Raw genomic sequence first — 15,521 nt, 5'->3', positions numbered from 1 at the left:
GGGTCTGCCGGGGCCCAGAAAAAATGGAAGAATCAACGGCATTTATATTCCAGATGCCCCCTCCATCCCTCCTTACGCCAAGCTATGAGCTGACCCTCTCCATCTGCAGAGGATGCAGCATTCACAGACTGGGCCTCTATTGGTTGACCTGAACTGTCATGATATATTGCTTGCTTGTTTGTTTTTTGTTTATGAAGCCCTTTGAGATTTTTATTATGAATAGCGCTATAGAAGTTTAATAAATTATTATTATTATGACTTTATACTTGACATTGGTCCAAAATTCTAAACCATAATAGGGCCCCACATCCTATCCCTCAGCTGACACAAACAATTTGTTGGTGAGGGTTCTCTGTAGGTGTGAGTGCTGACAACAAGTGTTGCCTTTTCCCTTCCCTCCCTCCCTCCCTCTCTCTCTCGCTCTTGCTTTCTCTCTCCACTGACAAGTAATGTTTTGTTTTGCAATGCAAAGTGGCTTGTCTGATCGCTCCTCTGGTGTTTCAACACATGACCAAACACACGTGTGAATTTGTTTGCCACACAGACAACCATAACCGTGTCTTTCTCCATCAACAACCTGTATTATGAATAAATCTCCTGCAGTGGGCCATGTCCTTGTTGTTTGTGTTTCTGTATGACTAAAGATTGGGGTTTCTCTGCAGCTCTACAACTCCAGGGCACATTTTGAGAACACAGCATGTCTCCAATAGATTGCTGGTCTATTGTAACACGTTTGAACTGCATGTCAGAGAATTCATTATCTCATCCAGAAGTCAACGAATAGAAACATGATTAGTTGCTTATGATATTGTTGTATACAGCCGTTAGTATCACAAAGCTGGTGTTACCGTAAAGTGTCCTTGGTTTTCAGAATGGTTTGTGTTAGAAGTGGATAAAACATATGAAATCACATACCGTATGTATTTTCAGGCGACTGACAAATGTGTCCTACAGATAGCACTAGCATAGCACTTCAAGGGCACTTCATATGTAAACCTTAGCACTGAAAGGAAATTCTCTTGTGCAGATTGATAGGGTGTCGTGTCCTCCAAGAGAGAGCAAATACGCCTGCTCAATCTCCACCGCATTCCTTCAATTAAATCATCACCAAAGCGGACATAACATAAGCAGTTTCACAGGGATTCCAAATAAATTACACAATTTACATAAATAGTATGTTTCCACATCCCCCCCCAGCAAAATATTGTACACTAATGCTACTGTTTATCTATGGTCTACCTTGTCTGTTTCAAAGGCGGGGAGTGACCTGACCTGGGGAGATCATAGGAGTTTAGCTGCTTTAACCCCCAAACATGAACCTTTTCTGGGGGGGGTTGTGATTTACTATGTGCCAAAGCCAAGGAGCTCACACCGGTGTGATTTACAGAGTGCAACTGGATTTGGAATAAGACTTAAAACCATTTAAGTTTACAACAGGGTTCACTCCATTACCTATCAGCCATCCACAGAGGCTTTCCAAGACATCGCAGCTCAGCATCACTGATAACAGTACGAATAGTTTATGGTCCATCTATGTTATTTATGTGATGCCTGTTGCCTGTGTGTGATTCCTCCACAGCTGTGTTTATGTATGTAAACGGCTCCTAAATGGATACCGAAGTTGAAGTGTTCTTTGATTTGTTTCCACTCTCAACAATATCCCCAACAAGGAGAGAGGAACACTATTTCACCTCTACATAATTCAAAGCGTGTTTGACTTTTAACGAGGTACTAAAAATCCGGACGCAAGGCCCCACTCAACGCTGTATACCACAGCATAAATTCTTAATGCTGTTTTATGAACTCCATCAGTCCAGTGTGTTTATATAATCTATAATAAAAATTCTAGACTGTATTTTAGGGATATTAAATTTCCCCCAGAGGTCGAATATGACTCAAAAAGCACTCGTTTACATGTTAATAGACACTCTTATCCAGAGCAATTTACAGGTGCAATTATGGTTATGTGCCTTGCTCAGGGCATATCGACAGATTATTCAGCTAGGGGATTCAAACCAGCAACCTTTGGTTACTGGCGCTACGCTCTTTACTGCTAGGCTACCTGACGTCCCACTCTTGGGCATACTTAGTGGCGCAGCGGTCTAAGGCACTGCATCAGTGCTCAGTGCTAGAAGCTTCATTACAGACCCTGGTTCGATTCCATGCTATATCACAACCGACCGTGATTGGGAGTCTCTCTAGGGTGACGCACAATTGGCCTAGCGTTGTCTTGGTTTGGCCGGGGTAGGCCGTCATTGTAAATAATAATTTGTTCTTAACTGATTTGCCTAGTTAAATAAAGTTTAAATAATTACAATTTATATTGACAGCAGAGATCAACATCATCTCCTTTAACCAACTTCTCCATCAGCATTGGCCTCTACTTCGCCATCAGCATTGGCCTCTACTTTCCTATCAGCATTGGCCCCCCCTCCCTATCAGCATTGGCCTCTACTTCGTCATCAGCATTGGCCACTACTCCCCTATCAGCCTTGGCCACTACCTCCCATCACCATTGGCCTCTACCCCCCCATCAGCATTGGCCTCTCCTCACCCATCAGCATTGGCCTCTACCGCCCCATCAGCATTGGCCTATACTTCCCCATCAGCATTGGCCTCTATTTCCCTGTCAGCATTGGCCTCTACTATCCAGTCAGCATTGGCCTCTACATCCCCGTCGGTGTCGGCCTATACACTGTATGTGGTTAGAATTCTCAACACATATTTTGTTCTCACATCACTCAAGTCCATTTCTCAGTATAATATCAAGTATGAGATTTAATCTGTGCAGTTGGTTTTAATATATGACACATTATTAACACACATTATTTATTTTGCTAAAGGCCATTCTACATGAGTTATTGGACAAGAGTAATATCAAACAGTGCCTCAATCTTCTTGCCTATAGCTTAATGTACAGTACTGTAGTATCAGTGGGTTACTCCATACAATTCTCAATAACCAGTGACACATGTTGGCATGGATAATTGGCCTGATTTTAAGGGATGGTCTCACGTTTATGAGAGTCTGAGGGACAAGGGGATACAATTACATGTCAAAAAGGGGATGTAGAGTGTGTCTCTATATACGGGATCAAAGATCAGCTGTCCGCCGACTTGCCAGCTACCCACTCTAGCCCCCTGTCTGTCCCTTACTGGGCCAGGAATTCAGACTCCAGGAAGGTTGTCATAGACTCTCTTTCTCTTATCATGAAGATCTATATTCTAGACCAGTGGTTCCAAAACTGTGGGGCGCGAGGGATCGGCAGGGGAACTCAGTCCAGCTTTAAAAGTAAACGTTCCCAGAACAGCCAAAATGTTCACTTCTGTTCTCAGAACTTTAAAAAAAATCTGTTTTACCGATCAGGAAACATATGACTTCATTCACACAACCAATGTCAAGCCAAAAACATACGTCCCCACAACTTCCAAGGAACCAAATGCGCTAGCTGAGTGGATTCTTCCTCCCATGGACATTTTGAAACACATCATAATAATATTTCACACAGTGCAGAAATACAACCTTGGTTTTAGTCCCTTCATTTATTTTGATTTGTTTCTTACCTTGCACTTTACTTCAACCTAAAGTTGATTATTTAGACAGTTTTTTGAAAATTACATTAACGTGTTATTTAGAGATTAGTAATACATAATTGGCTTGCAATTTCAGGCATACATTTTTCTAGGTTGATTAAAAACTAATGGCACTAACTTGAGATATGTGCACATAATTAGTACTTTAATTAGGCACTGATGAGATTTACATGTGAAGGTCATTATTAATTAGGTTACCTAATCATCATCGGCAAGTATAAGAACAGTGAACTACTTTATAACGTCACATATATATACTACTACTATATATTATATAGTAGTAGTATATATATAGTAGAAAATAAATAATGTCAAATATATTCACTAGTTTATAAATAATGTCAAATATATTCACTAGTTTATTTCCCTGTTTTCATTTGATTTGAGAAAGTGGCGGAATGGTTCTCCAAGTATGATACGATACATTTTTATATTACAGTGTTCATCTGAAAGTAAAACATGAATGATCGAAGACAAAGCACCAGTGTGCACACTGCAGACCATTCAGTCATTCCACTGTCAAACTGGGTTCACACTGGGTTCACCAAGAGATAATCAGCTATGTGCGTGTGTGTGAATGAATAAGGGACGCATGTTACTCATAGGTCACATCATTCAGTATCATGACACATTTGTCACAGTACCCATCTTTGCCCTATGGAACGCCTATTTATTCATCATTGGGGAGAAAGACAAAGACGTGAGTATAGAGGCCTGCATGGCACATGGAATCAGTTTCATGGTCTAGAACAGTGGTTCCAACACTTTTTCACTCCCCCCCCAGAGAACATCCCGCGCCGCGTCTATTTCTGTGGGCAAAAGCACTGTTCATGACACAAACTGTTCACATACCTCTTGTTGGTGGAGAGACTTTGGCAGGTTTAAAGCTTATTTCCTGCAATTCTACACATTTTGTCATAGGATGGAAAGAACATTTTGCAGTTTAAAAGCACATTTTCGTGCAATTATATACATTTCGCCATGTCTATTCATGTGATATTTGAGTGACAAAAAAATTACAGCAACATCTATGGGCTAAAAAAACTAAATAAAATGGGTTATTTCTGACAAGTTATAAATAGTTCTCTAAGATATGCAATAACTACCATGACAAGAGGAACTGATGATGCACTGCTGTCACGTCTTCCGCCGAAGTTGGTGCCTCTCCTTGTTCGGGCAGCGCTCGGCGGTCGTCGTCACCGGCTTTCTAGCTGCCACCGATCCATGTTTCTGTTTTCCATTTGTTATGTCTTGAGTGTACACACCTGGTTCCCATTAAGTTATTATTATTTCCCTATTTAACCCTCTGGTTCCCATTATGTTTTGTGCGTGATTGTTCCTGGTTTGTGTTAGTCTTTTGTGTTAGGGTTTGTGATCCCTGCGTGGATTTATTTCCTGATTATTTTCCCGAGTAAAGTTCGTTATTTTTTTCTCACCTCTGCACAACTAACACCTGACAACTACCCAATTTTGAAATTGCACCTTGTGCATTCTACTATTACAGCTTTCAAGAGTAAGTTTAAGTTGCAGGGAGGTTCTGAGAACATTTTACTCAGGTTCCTTGCCAGTTCTTCCATGAGGTTTTATTAAAGCTCTGAGAATGGAAATTATAGGTTATTTTGAGGTTTTTTTTATAACTTCCTTAAAACTTTCAGTAACACTGCAAGCTTTTTTAGGACCTCCATGCACAGATAGGTGACATGGAAATCTAGGAATTAACATAGGAATTAATCATGCAATTTTATTTTTTGTGTGACACAGCATCAGTGAGATTTGAACCTATAATCTTTTGTTCTCTATCTTCAGTCCACTGTGCCACCAAGATGGAACTAGCATACCATGTTGTTTTACTCATACAGAGCTATTCATTTTAGTCTATTCAAACAGAGCTAATTTCAAAGGAAACAAGCACTTATTAAGATCAGGTGTGGCCTATTAGTGGGTGTGACCAATGAGTGGGTGAGGCCACAGTGATCCATACAACCATGCAGGGGGGAGTAAGTATTTTTCTCAGTTCATACAGTACATGAGTAATACATGCTTTTATTATTATTATTATTATTATGTAATACCCCTACTTCCAGTGTGTCCCTCTGCAAACATAACCCTTGTTGTATTCACCTCTGAACACACTTAACAAGATAGAGGATAGAACATTTTTGTTGATGCTGAGAACGGAATGTACATTCTTAAGAATGTTTTCAAAACTTTACTAACGTTTTCTTGTGTTTTTTAATGGGAAGTTGTCTTAATGTTCTCTGAACAATTTTTGAGACATTATTTTAAATAGAACCACGGGGAAACCTGTAGGAAACTTTAAGCTAAAGTACTGAAATTCCCACAGAAGAATGTTATTTCTTAATAATTAACGTTCTTGGAACATTTTGAGAACATGACTTTAAATAGAACCTTGAGGAAACCTATTGGAAACGTTATGCTGAAGTACTGAAATTCCCACAGAAGAATGTTGTTTCATAATGTTCTTTGAACTATTTGAGAACCAGTCGGAGAACGTTCCTAGAACCTTCTCCGACAAAAAACACAAAAATTGAAATTACATGTAACCATGTTTGAAACGTTCTGTAATGAAAGTAATAAAATACCAAGAAAATAATGTTTTTTTTTCAAGCAGCTGTCCTGCACCATTCCTAGAAAGTTGTAAGAAGGTTGAATGCAAAATAACCATAGCACAACCATGCTCTCACCAAGCTTTAAGAAATATATTGTTCTCAGAACGTTATGTGCTAGCTAGGCACCCAATATTACGCCACTCGATGACCATGGCATGTTGAAAAAGATACCTAGATAATCCACATGGCCTGATCCAATTAGTGATTTGATTTGAATGAAGAAATAGATATATTGACGCAACAACAGTGACCCTGGGAGTGTATAGCACCATCTGCAACATGGGAAACACAATTTTGTATTTGTATTTATTAAGGATCCACATTAGTTCCTGCCAAGGCAGCAGCTACTCTTCCTGCGGTTTATTATGGATACCCAGTAGTCCCGGCCAAGGCAGCAGCTACTCTTCCTGGGGTCCAGCAACATAAGACCGTCTTATACCATTTAAAATATTACATCACATTACATTTCATAACACTTTAACCAATACATTTCGTGTTTTTCCTCAGGCCTCCACTATCACATATTTACAATACAACATCCATGTGTATGTGTGTGTAGAGTACGTGTCTTATCATGTGTATGTGTGTCACGTCCCTTGTGCATTCTGTTGATGTAGCTGTAAAAATACTCTACAATAGTTTGCTGCCTAACGTAATACAGATGTTTTCCTGGAACTCTGTGGCATGTTTTGATGAGGAGGTTTGATCCAAATGTAGGGCTATGTAGAGCTGCAGGGCTGTCTGCAATGCACACCTATGACAGTTCAACTCCATACACAAGGGGTCATAGTTTACCCTCCATACCAACTATCGTACCAACAACAAGCAGCCCGGCCAGTACTGGTCCATGTCTCCAGAAATTGCTTGTGAAACTTCTATATACTGTATAAAATGGCATACTGTATATAAGTACACTCCTAAGAAAAAAAGGTGTTATCTAGAACCTAAAACAGTTCTTCGATTGTCCCCATTTTGGGTCCCCATTTTGGGTTCCATGTAAAATCCTTTCCACAAGGGGGTTCTACATAAAACCCAAAAGAGTTCTACCTGGAGCCAAAAAGGGTTCTCCTATGGGGACAGCTGAAGAACCCTTTTGAAAAAATGTCAGAAGATTGTTTATTTTAACATAAAAGGCATTTTGAAATGCATAGATTATACCTATTATGCATAGACCTATTTTTCATGTGGTTGATGTGTTCCATGGATCCAATAGTTTGCACATGTAGTTCCACATGCATTGGGCTATACACAGCATCTCCAATATAGTCAGTAGCAGTCATGCAGGTGAATTGGGATGAGTGCATCCTGGAGTGAATGACTTGGGGACAGCTAGTGGGATGATGAGGTGACAGCTATGTATGTGTGAGTAGAGCATGTGTGAAAGTGGACTTGTTGTGCACAACCTAATGGAGCTGGGTTGAATGGATTGCAACAGTTACACAGCTTACACACAATCAATCGCACCTAGTGAACGGCTGTTGATCTACAAAGGATGATCAACAACTCACCACATCAATTACAGACTAATACCTAAATACACCCTTTTCAATAGAGGGACAATTAAAACAACTGAATAGCACAGTATTTATGAGATGTTAAAGTAGACTATTCGTTTTTAGCAGTCTGTTTTAAATGGTATCTTATTCAAAGTCCAGGTCTGCATTCCAAATGGCGCCCTATTCCATAGTTAAGTAGTGCCCTATGTACTGTAGGGAATAGGGTGCTATTTGAGACACAACCCTGATCAGAAAGAGCTGAATTCCGAAACGGTCAGGGTCAGGGAGAAATCACACGACAGCAGAGCAGTAACACAACTAAACGGATCTGACTTGGATTTCATGGCTATATGAATAAATAATGAATGTAATTGTTCATTAGCTTTGGTGTTTAATGATTTGTTGTAATTGCTTGAGTTACTGAGGCCAGATCATAAAAAAGGGGAAATGTCATTATTCAGATGTGAACTGGTGGGATGTACTGGAACTATGGTTTTCCGTTTGTCTTAATTTCCATCAACATTGATTAATAAATTGTATTTGCTCCATTTCTTTCCCTGCTGATAACAATGACAAATGCATACCGCAGGGAAAAGTTGACAATTCTAGGCCTACAATAAAGCATTATCTCACCCTAAAATAAAATAAACACTATAAAAAAATATGTACATTTGGTGCCATTAGTCACAGGGGTTTTCTGAAAGACAAAGATCTCTGTCAACTGTAGCAATACCTTTTCAATACATGCTCACATTATGAGTGTGTTTAATTTGGATAAATGTTCAATAGAAAATATGTGGCGTGGATGTCTGGGTGGAGTGTCTGGGTAGATGTCTGGGTGGAGGTCTGGGTGGAGGGTCTGGGTGGAGTGGCTGGGTGGAGGGAAATGGGAAATGATGTAAATATATCACTAGCCACTTTAAACAATGCTACCTTATATAATGTTACTTACCCTACATTGTTCATCTCATATGCATACGTTGATACTGTACTCTATATCATCGACTGCATCCTTATGTAATACATGTATCACTAGCCACTTTAACTATGCCACTTGGTTTACATACTTATCTCATATGTATATACTGTACTCGATATCATCTACTGTATCTTGCCTATGCTGCTCTGTACCATCACTCATTCATATATCCTTATGTACATATTCTTTATCCCCTTACACTGTGTATGACAGTAGTTTTTTTTGGAATTGTTAGTTAGATTACTTGCTCGTTATTACTGCATTGTCGGAACTAGAAGCACAAGCATTTCGCTACACTCGCATTAACATCTGCTAACCATGTGTATGTGACAAATAAAATTTGATTTGATTTGATTTGATTTGATTTGAGGCGTGGGTGGAGGTGTGGGTGGATGTCTGGGTGGAAGTCTGGGTGGAGGTCTGGGTGGATGTCTGGGTGTAGGTCTGGGTGGAGGGTCTGGGTGGAGTGGCTGGGTGGAGGTGTGGGTGGAGGTCTGGGTGGAGGTGTGGGTGGAGGTCTGGGTGGATGTCTGGGTGGAAGTCTGGGTGGAGGTCTGGGTAGATGTCTGGGTGGAGGTCTGGGTGGAGGGTCTGGGTGGAGTGGCTGGGTGGAGGTGTGGGTGGAGGTCTGGGTGGATGTCTGGGTGGAAGTCTGGGTGGAGGTCTGGGTGGATGTCTGGGTGGAGGTCTGGGTGGAGGGTCTGGGTGGAGTGGCTGGGTGAAGGTGTGGGTGGATGTCTGGGTGGAAGTCTGGGTGGAGGTCTGGGTGGATGTCTGGGTGGAGTGTCTGGGTAGATGTCTGGGTGGAGGTCTGGGTGGAGGGTCTGGGTGGAGTGGCTGGGTGGAGGTGTGGGTGGAGGTCTGGGTGGATGTCTGGGTGGAAGTCTGGGTGGAGGTCTGGGTGGATGTCTGGGTGGAGGTCTGGGTGGAGGGTCTGGGTGGAGTGGCTGGGTGGAGGTGTGGGTGGAGGTCTGGGTGGATGTCTGGGTGGAAGTCTGGGTGGAGGTCTGGGTGGATGTCTGGGTGGAGTGTCTGGGTAGATGTCTGGGTGGAGGTCTGGGTGGAGGGTCTGGGTGGAGTGGCTGGGTGGAGGTCTGGGTGGAGGTCTGGGTGTATGTCTGGGTGGAAGTCTGGGTGGAGGTCTGGGTGGATGTCTGGGTGGAGAGTCTGGGTGGATGTCTGGGTGCATGTCTGGGTGGAGGTCTGGGTGGAGGTCTATGGGGAGTTTCTAGGTGGATATCTGGGTGGAGGGTCTGGGTGGAGTGTCTGAGTGAATGTCTGGGTGGAGTGTCTGGGTGGATGTCTGGGTGGAGATTCTGGGTAGAGTGTCTGGGTGAATGTCTGGATTGAGTGTCTGGGTGGATGTCTGGGTGGAGTTTCTAGGTGGAGTGTCTAGATGGAGTTTTGGGGTGGAGTGTCTGGGTGGATGTCTGGGTGGATGTCTGGATGGAGTGTCTGGGTGGATGTCTGGATGGAGTGTCTGGATGGAGTGTCTGGGTGGAGTTTCTGGGTGGAGTGTCTGGATGGAGTGTCTGGGTGGATGTCTGGGTGGAGTGGCTGGGTGGATGTCTGGGTGGATGTATGGGTGGAGTGTCTGGGTGGAGTGTCTGGATGGAGTGTCTGGGTGGAGTTTCTGGGTTGAGTGTCTGGGTGGATATCTGGGTGGATGTCTGGGTGGAGTGTCTGGGTGGATGTCTGGGTGGAGTGTCTGGGTGGAGTGTCTGGGTGGAGTGTCTGGGTGGATGCCTGGGTGGAGTGTCTGGGTGGATGTCTGGGTGGATGTCTGGGTGGAGTGTCTGGGTGGAGTGTCTGGGTGGAGTGTCTGGGTGGATGTCTGGATGGAGTGTCTGGGTGGATGTCTGGATGGAGTGTCTGGGTGGATGTCTGGCTGGAGTGTCTGGGTGGATGTCTGGGTGGCATGAATGGGAACGGACACCTGACAGTCTATTTCCTCTCTTCGTCAGTGTACAGCAGTGATCTCTATCCAGATCCAGTCACACGGCTCCTTCAAGGAAATGAAAACATCTCACTTAATGGGAAGCTTAATGACGGTGGACAGATGGAAGACATCTCCCTTTACACTATATTTCACTTGAATGAAGGGACTGCTTGTTGACAGATAACTGTTTGGAGAAGTGAGAGAGAGGGGGAAAAAGTGTGAGAGAGGGAGAGAGGGAGAGAGAGTGAGAGAGAGGGAGAAAGAGAGTGAGAGCAAGAGAGAGAGAAAGAGTGGGAGAGAGAGAGAGAGAGCGAGAGAGAGAGAGAGAGAGAGAGAGTGGAGAGAGAGAGAGAGAGAGAGAGAGTGGGAGAGAGGGAGAGAGAGTGAGAGAGTGAGAGCGAGAGAGAGAGAAAGAGTGGGGAGAGAGAGAGAGAGAGAGAGAGAGAGAGAGAGAGAGATTGTGATCTGTCACTGTGCTGCTCAGACAAGCCCTATTTATTTTTATTCTCCACTTCCTTCATTTTTCACCTTCTCTGGATTTGGGCTGGCAACACTCAAGGCTGGAATGTATTCTTTGTGAAAAAGAAGTTGTAATTGTATATAGTATGCTCACGGTACATGTTGATGCCTCTTCATTGCTAATGATTTTCTAAACCCAGTAGTCATGGTTTATAGAATGGTGTGTGTGAGTGCTCACTTGCTCGAGTGTGTTATTAATGGCTTATGTGTGATTTTGGTTGTGTCCGTGCTTGTGTGTTCATGCTTCTGTGTGTGAGTCTGTGCGCTTGTGGGTCCATGCTTTTGTGTGTGTTTGTGTGGGGGAGCGGGGAGGGGTGTGTGTGTGTCAAACAATGGGCTCCAGCCATTTCCCCCCTCACAACACCAAGTCAATACCCCTGCTAGGATCTCTGCTCCCAACAAGGCAGGTCAGATTTCACAGAGTGTAGAAATAGCAGCTGACAATTCATTGCCTCTGATTTATGAAGCATGTCAATATCGAGACTAACAACACATTTTGCTGGGGAAGATTGGTGGTCCACTGGTCAGATATTAACCACAACCTCGCGACACAATTGACAGCTGCTGTTGGGTGTCAAAATACAGTTGTTTTCAAAACTCCATCATCTTTACTGACACCATGAGAGCTCAGTAACCAACCTCAACAGCTAGTTAATGTTTTATTTTAAAGCTTGTCTTGTTCTTGACTTTTCCCAGACAGATCTTGTAGTGTTTTTCTAGTGTATTTACCCAGAGTGCATTGAGTGAATGTTGGAAAAAGATCTTTGTTCTTTTCTAAACATAGCAATGTGAACGCAAAGAGGACTCAGACCACAAAAATGCTGAAGTGATCTTAGACATAAAATAGGATGTCTGTCATTTAAAAACGATTGAAACAGTCTACAGTGTTGTGCCATTTCCCCTCAGAATCATACCAACTACAGTGGAGGGGAGGGCCCTATTGTACAACTCTATCAAGACCTTGGAGGGCTTGGTCAAGCATGGACTCCGTTATAGATGGAGTAGTTTAACATTGTCCTGTAATATTCCCTGCATGCAGTGACAAGCTGCAGTCAGATCTGGGAAACTGCTGAGCGGCATAATTGTCATCTACGAAAAATGGAGACGCAGTGGAGAGGGGACTGAAATAGCAGGAGGGATACCATGTTTAAAAAAGAGTGGCACATGTTGTCTTTCAAGGGGTGTTCCTTTCGCCTCCGACTGGGTCAGGTACCATCAATCACCAGCCTGTTCCCATCGGGGGGGAAGTGAGGGACATCATCCATTTTCTCAGGAATGTCCGACAAGTTATGCAACTTTGTTCATAGTTGTTGATTATATTGTGTCTTTGAAATACCTTGACTGGATCCAGTGTATTTTATGAGTGAGAGGGACAGTTTTACACTGTTTCCCAAAGCAAAGCTTGAATTGAAAAGATATGTGCCTCATTAAGTGGAACATTTGAAACCTTATTTTGAGCTGTCACTGACATACAACAGGTAATGAATTTTAGTGGCATCATCTGTAAATGATAGCTTAGTAATGTCATGTCCGCAGAGTTAAACCTGTACCGAGTTCAAACCAACGCTTTCTACCACTAACCCAGCTAAATACCTGACTGTGTGAAAAGCAGTGAAGTTCATATTTTCTATCTGCTATTTAGATAATTATGTCAATATTTGGGCATTATTTCCTCACAAACAAAAGGAAAAGCCTTTCCTATGCAAAAATAATGAGAAAATAGGTATTGTTTTGAAGATCTGAATGTTATGAATTGATACTACTTACCATTTCCAACATTTCAATAATGAATACCAAAAGAATGCACCAGCCTTTCTACAGACATCATCTAAAAATCAGCCCATTCCAGTCCATCCCCACTCCCCATGTAATTGTTGATAGGAACAGTGGCAAGGAGAAGAAGGGAAATATCTTGATTTCTGCCATGAAGTAGCCTCAACCCATGGAGAGAAATAGAGAATGGAGCGGTGGCATCACAGCATGCATAATTCATGAGTGTAAATTAACCCTGAGTGGGGCTCCATCAATCAGGGGAGCTGCCATAACAGGCTGGGGGTGCAGGCCCAGGGGTATGGGGCCTGGGGTATGGACGGTGGCAGTTAGAGGTTGGAAGGGGTAGGGTGGTCTGTCAAGTGGAGTGTTACACCCACTCCTCGAATTAGCCACCCACCATTTCAACAGGTGGCCTCAACAGTAATGTATGGCATGTGGGCAGGCCCAGACTAAGGGACTTGAATTTGGAGGAGGAAACTGGGCCACTTTGAATGAAACAACAGAGCCACTGAGCTGTGTGGATCCTTCATATTAAAGAGAATACTTGTCGTATTTTCTAAAATCATTTGATCTCAGTGATGTTGTTTTTGTGTTGTGTTATGGAATGATGTGTTGATTGACATCAACAAAACACCTTATAGTGGAGGGTTTCAATGTGAGCCTTGATCTGAGTGTAAATACTTATCTGGTGCTGAGTTACATCTGTAGAAATTAGAATTAGAATAGAATTAGAATTAGAATATGTATATATATATATATATATATATATATATATATATATATATATATATATATATATATATATATACATATGTGTGTCCATTTATGTATTTATCCCCACTGTTGTGAAACGTTGAGAAATATTTGATTGATTGACAGCTAGCTATGAGGGGCACTTACAAGAGAGGCCTTTTTACACCTGCAATATTTTTTTCTGGATCCTGAAAAATTCTTATGTAACAGAAGGAGAAAGAACAAAAATAGATGACACAAACACGGACAGAAAAGCTCTCCTTGGGCATCCATATTGGGTGCATTGGGTGCATCAGGTTCATCAACACACATGCAAGTGTGAATTCACTGCATTTTCTAAGTTTACTGACAAATGATTAGTTTATCACAATTCTACAGAGTGCTATATCCTATGATATCTTGTGAAGTTAGATACAATTTGAAGATATTACAGGATGTTTTGCAGACAATGTACCTTTTTACCTCGGTCATTGTACTGTCGGAAATGAAGTTCCCTCAAAGGCACGTTAAACTACAGTTCCTGCATACAAGCCACATTAGAGATTCAAAGCATTATTCAATGGAGAGAAAGGCTATTAACTCAGCATTCTGGGACAGAGTCCAAGTCCGATCAGAATTCTGGTGTGGTTAAATCCCCACAAGAGTTCCTCAAACAGGGCTGGCGCTTTCTTCTGACAGACAAGCTGCGGACACAGACATAATGACGTTAGCCACGGTGGTCTTATATTTGGATGTCTGTTTGTTTAACTGCATATTCATTGGCTGTTTGCTGATAAACCTGGAGGAAACCTCTCGGAGGAGTCGGACACCGCTAACGAATTGCGATGGATCTTTTGGAGATGACCATTGTTTCACTCTCTTCACCCTGACACTCCATACGTTAGAAAGACCCGTTAGAAAAACGGGCTGTGGCTGGTGTCAATGTTTGGCCGGTGGATCTCTGTGACATCCACCACTGTTACAATCTGTTTTTCATAGAAATGGGGGATACATGACACAGATAATGCTTGTGCTCTTACTCCCAAACATGTGTGTCCAGTTTATGACCACAGCCCAAAATTTGATTGAAGTCCCAGTCTTTGGGGTGTCCACCCGCTCTGGGGGAGTAACCTCCTTATGTTATAAAATACCTTTTACCAACACAAATAGGATTCTTTATGAACTTAATCATTCAGTAGTGTCTTTCTTACATATAATTAACATTATTTTAAAAAGTCAGATTTCGTAAGCTAATACATCCGATAATAGGCACCGAGCTCTGTTGACAGAGCGATGTACTTTTTCACGGTGACTATTGAGGATTTTAAATATGGTGACGGATGTCTGCAAAGTGGTTTGAACTGAATTCAATGTAAAAGGCTATGAAAATAAAAAGCTTGTGGTACGCTCAATATGTGGTTAGCTTAGTTGACTCCGTTGACATTTCACAGTGGTACGCTCAGTCCTCCGTTGACATTTCACAGTGGTACGCTCAGTTCTCCATTGACATTTCACAGTGGTACGCTCAATATGTGGTTAGCTTAGTTGACTCCGTTGACATTTCACAGTGGTACTCTCAGTCCTCCGTTGACATTTCACAGTGGTACGCTCAGTCCTCCGTTGACATTTCACAGTGGTACGCTCAGTCCTCCGTTGACATTTCACAGTGGTACGCTCAGTCCTCCGTTGACATTTCACAGTGGTACGCTCAGTCCTCCGTTGACATTTCACAGTGGTACGCTCAGTTCTCCATTAACATTCCACAGTGGTACGCTCAGTTCCCCATTAACATTCCACAGTGGTACGCTCAGATCTCCATTAACATTCCACAGTGGTACGCTCAGTTCTCCGTTGTTATTT

General features: G+C 42.4%; 1 protein-coding gene across 1 annotated transcript; it reads right to left on the bottom strand.

Annotated features, from left to right (window-relative positions):
• Window positions 1-2,998: 2,998 nt before the first annotated feature.
• Window positions 2,999-9,887, bottom strand: LOC121846575 (36.4 kDa proline-rich protein-like). Its single transcript, XM_042322693.1, has 2 exons — window positions 9,071-9,887; window positions 2,999-3,027 (listed from the first exon to the last, which is right to left on the bottom strand). The coding sequence occupies exons 1-2, from the start codon at window positions 9,885-9,887 to the stop codon at window positions 2,999-3,001; spliced, it is 846 nt and encodes a 281-aa protein (XP_042178627.1).
• Between the last annotated feature and the right edge of the window lie 5,634 nt (window positions 9,888-15,521).

This window comes from Oncorhynchus tshawytscha, linkage group LG05, assembly GCF_018296145.1.
Source record: "Oncorhynchus tshawytscha isolate Ot180627B linkage group LG05, Otsh_v2.0, whole genome shotgun sequence".
Lineage (NCBI taxonomy): Eukaryota > Metazoa > Chordata > Actinopteri > Salmoniformes > Salmonidae > Oncorhynchus > Oncorhynchus tshawytscha.
The sequence above is the reverse complement of the archived record's forward strand: the minus strand, read 5'-3'. Positions and strand labels throughout refer to the sequence as shown.

Bases quoted from the DNA above. Each gene is read 5' to 3' on its own strand.
- LOC121846575 (XM_042322693.1), bottom strand. From the start codon at position 9,887: ATGCACCCAGACATCCACCCAGACTCTCCACCCAGACATCCACCCAGA. The intron at 3,028-9,070 runs GCCTCAAATCAA...CTTGTCCCTCAG, and splicing joins CCACCCACACCTCCACCCAC to ACTCTCATAAACGTGAGACC.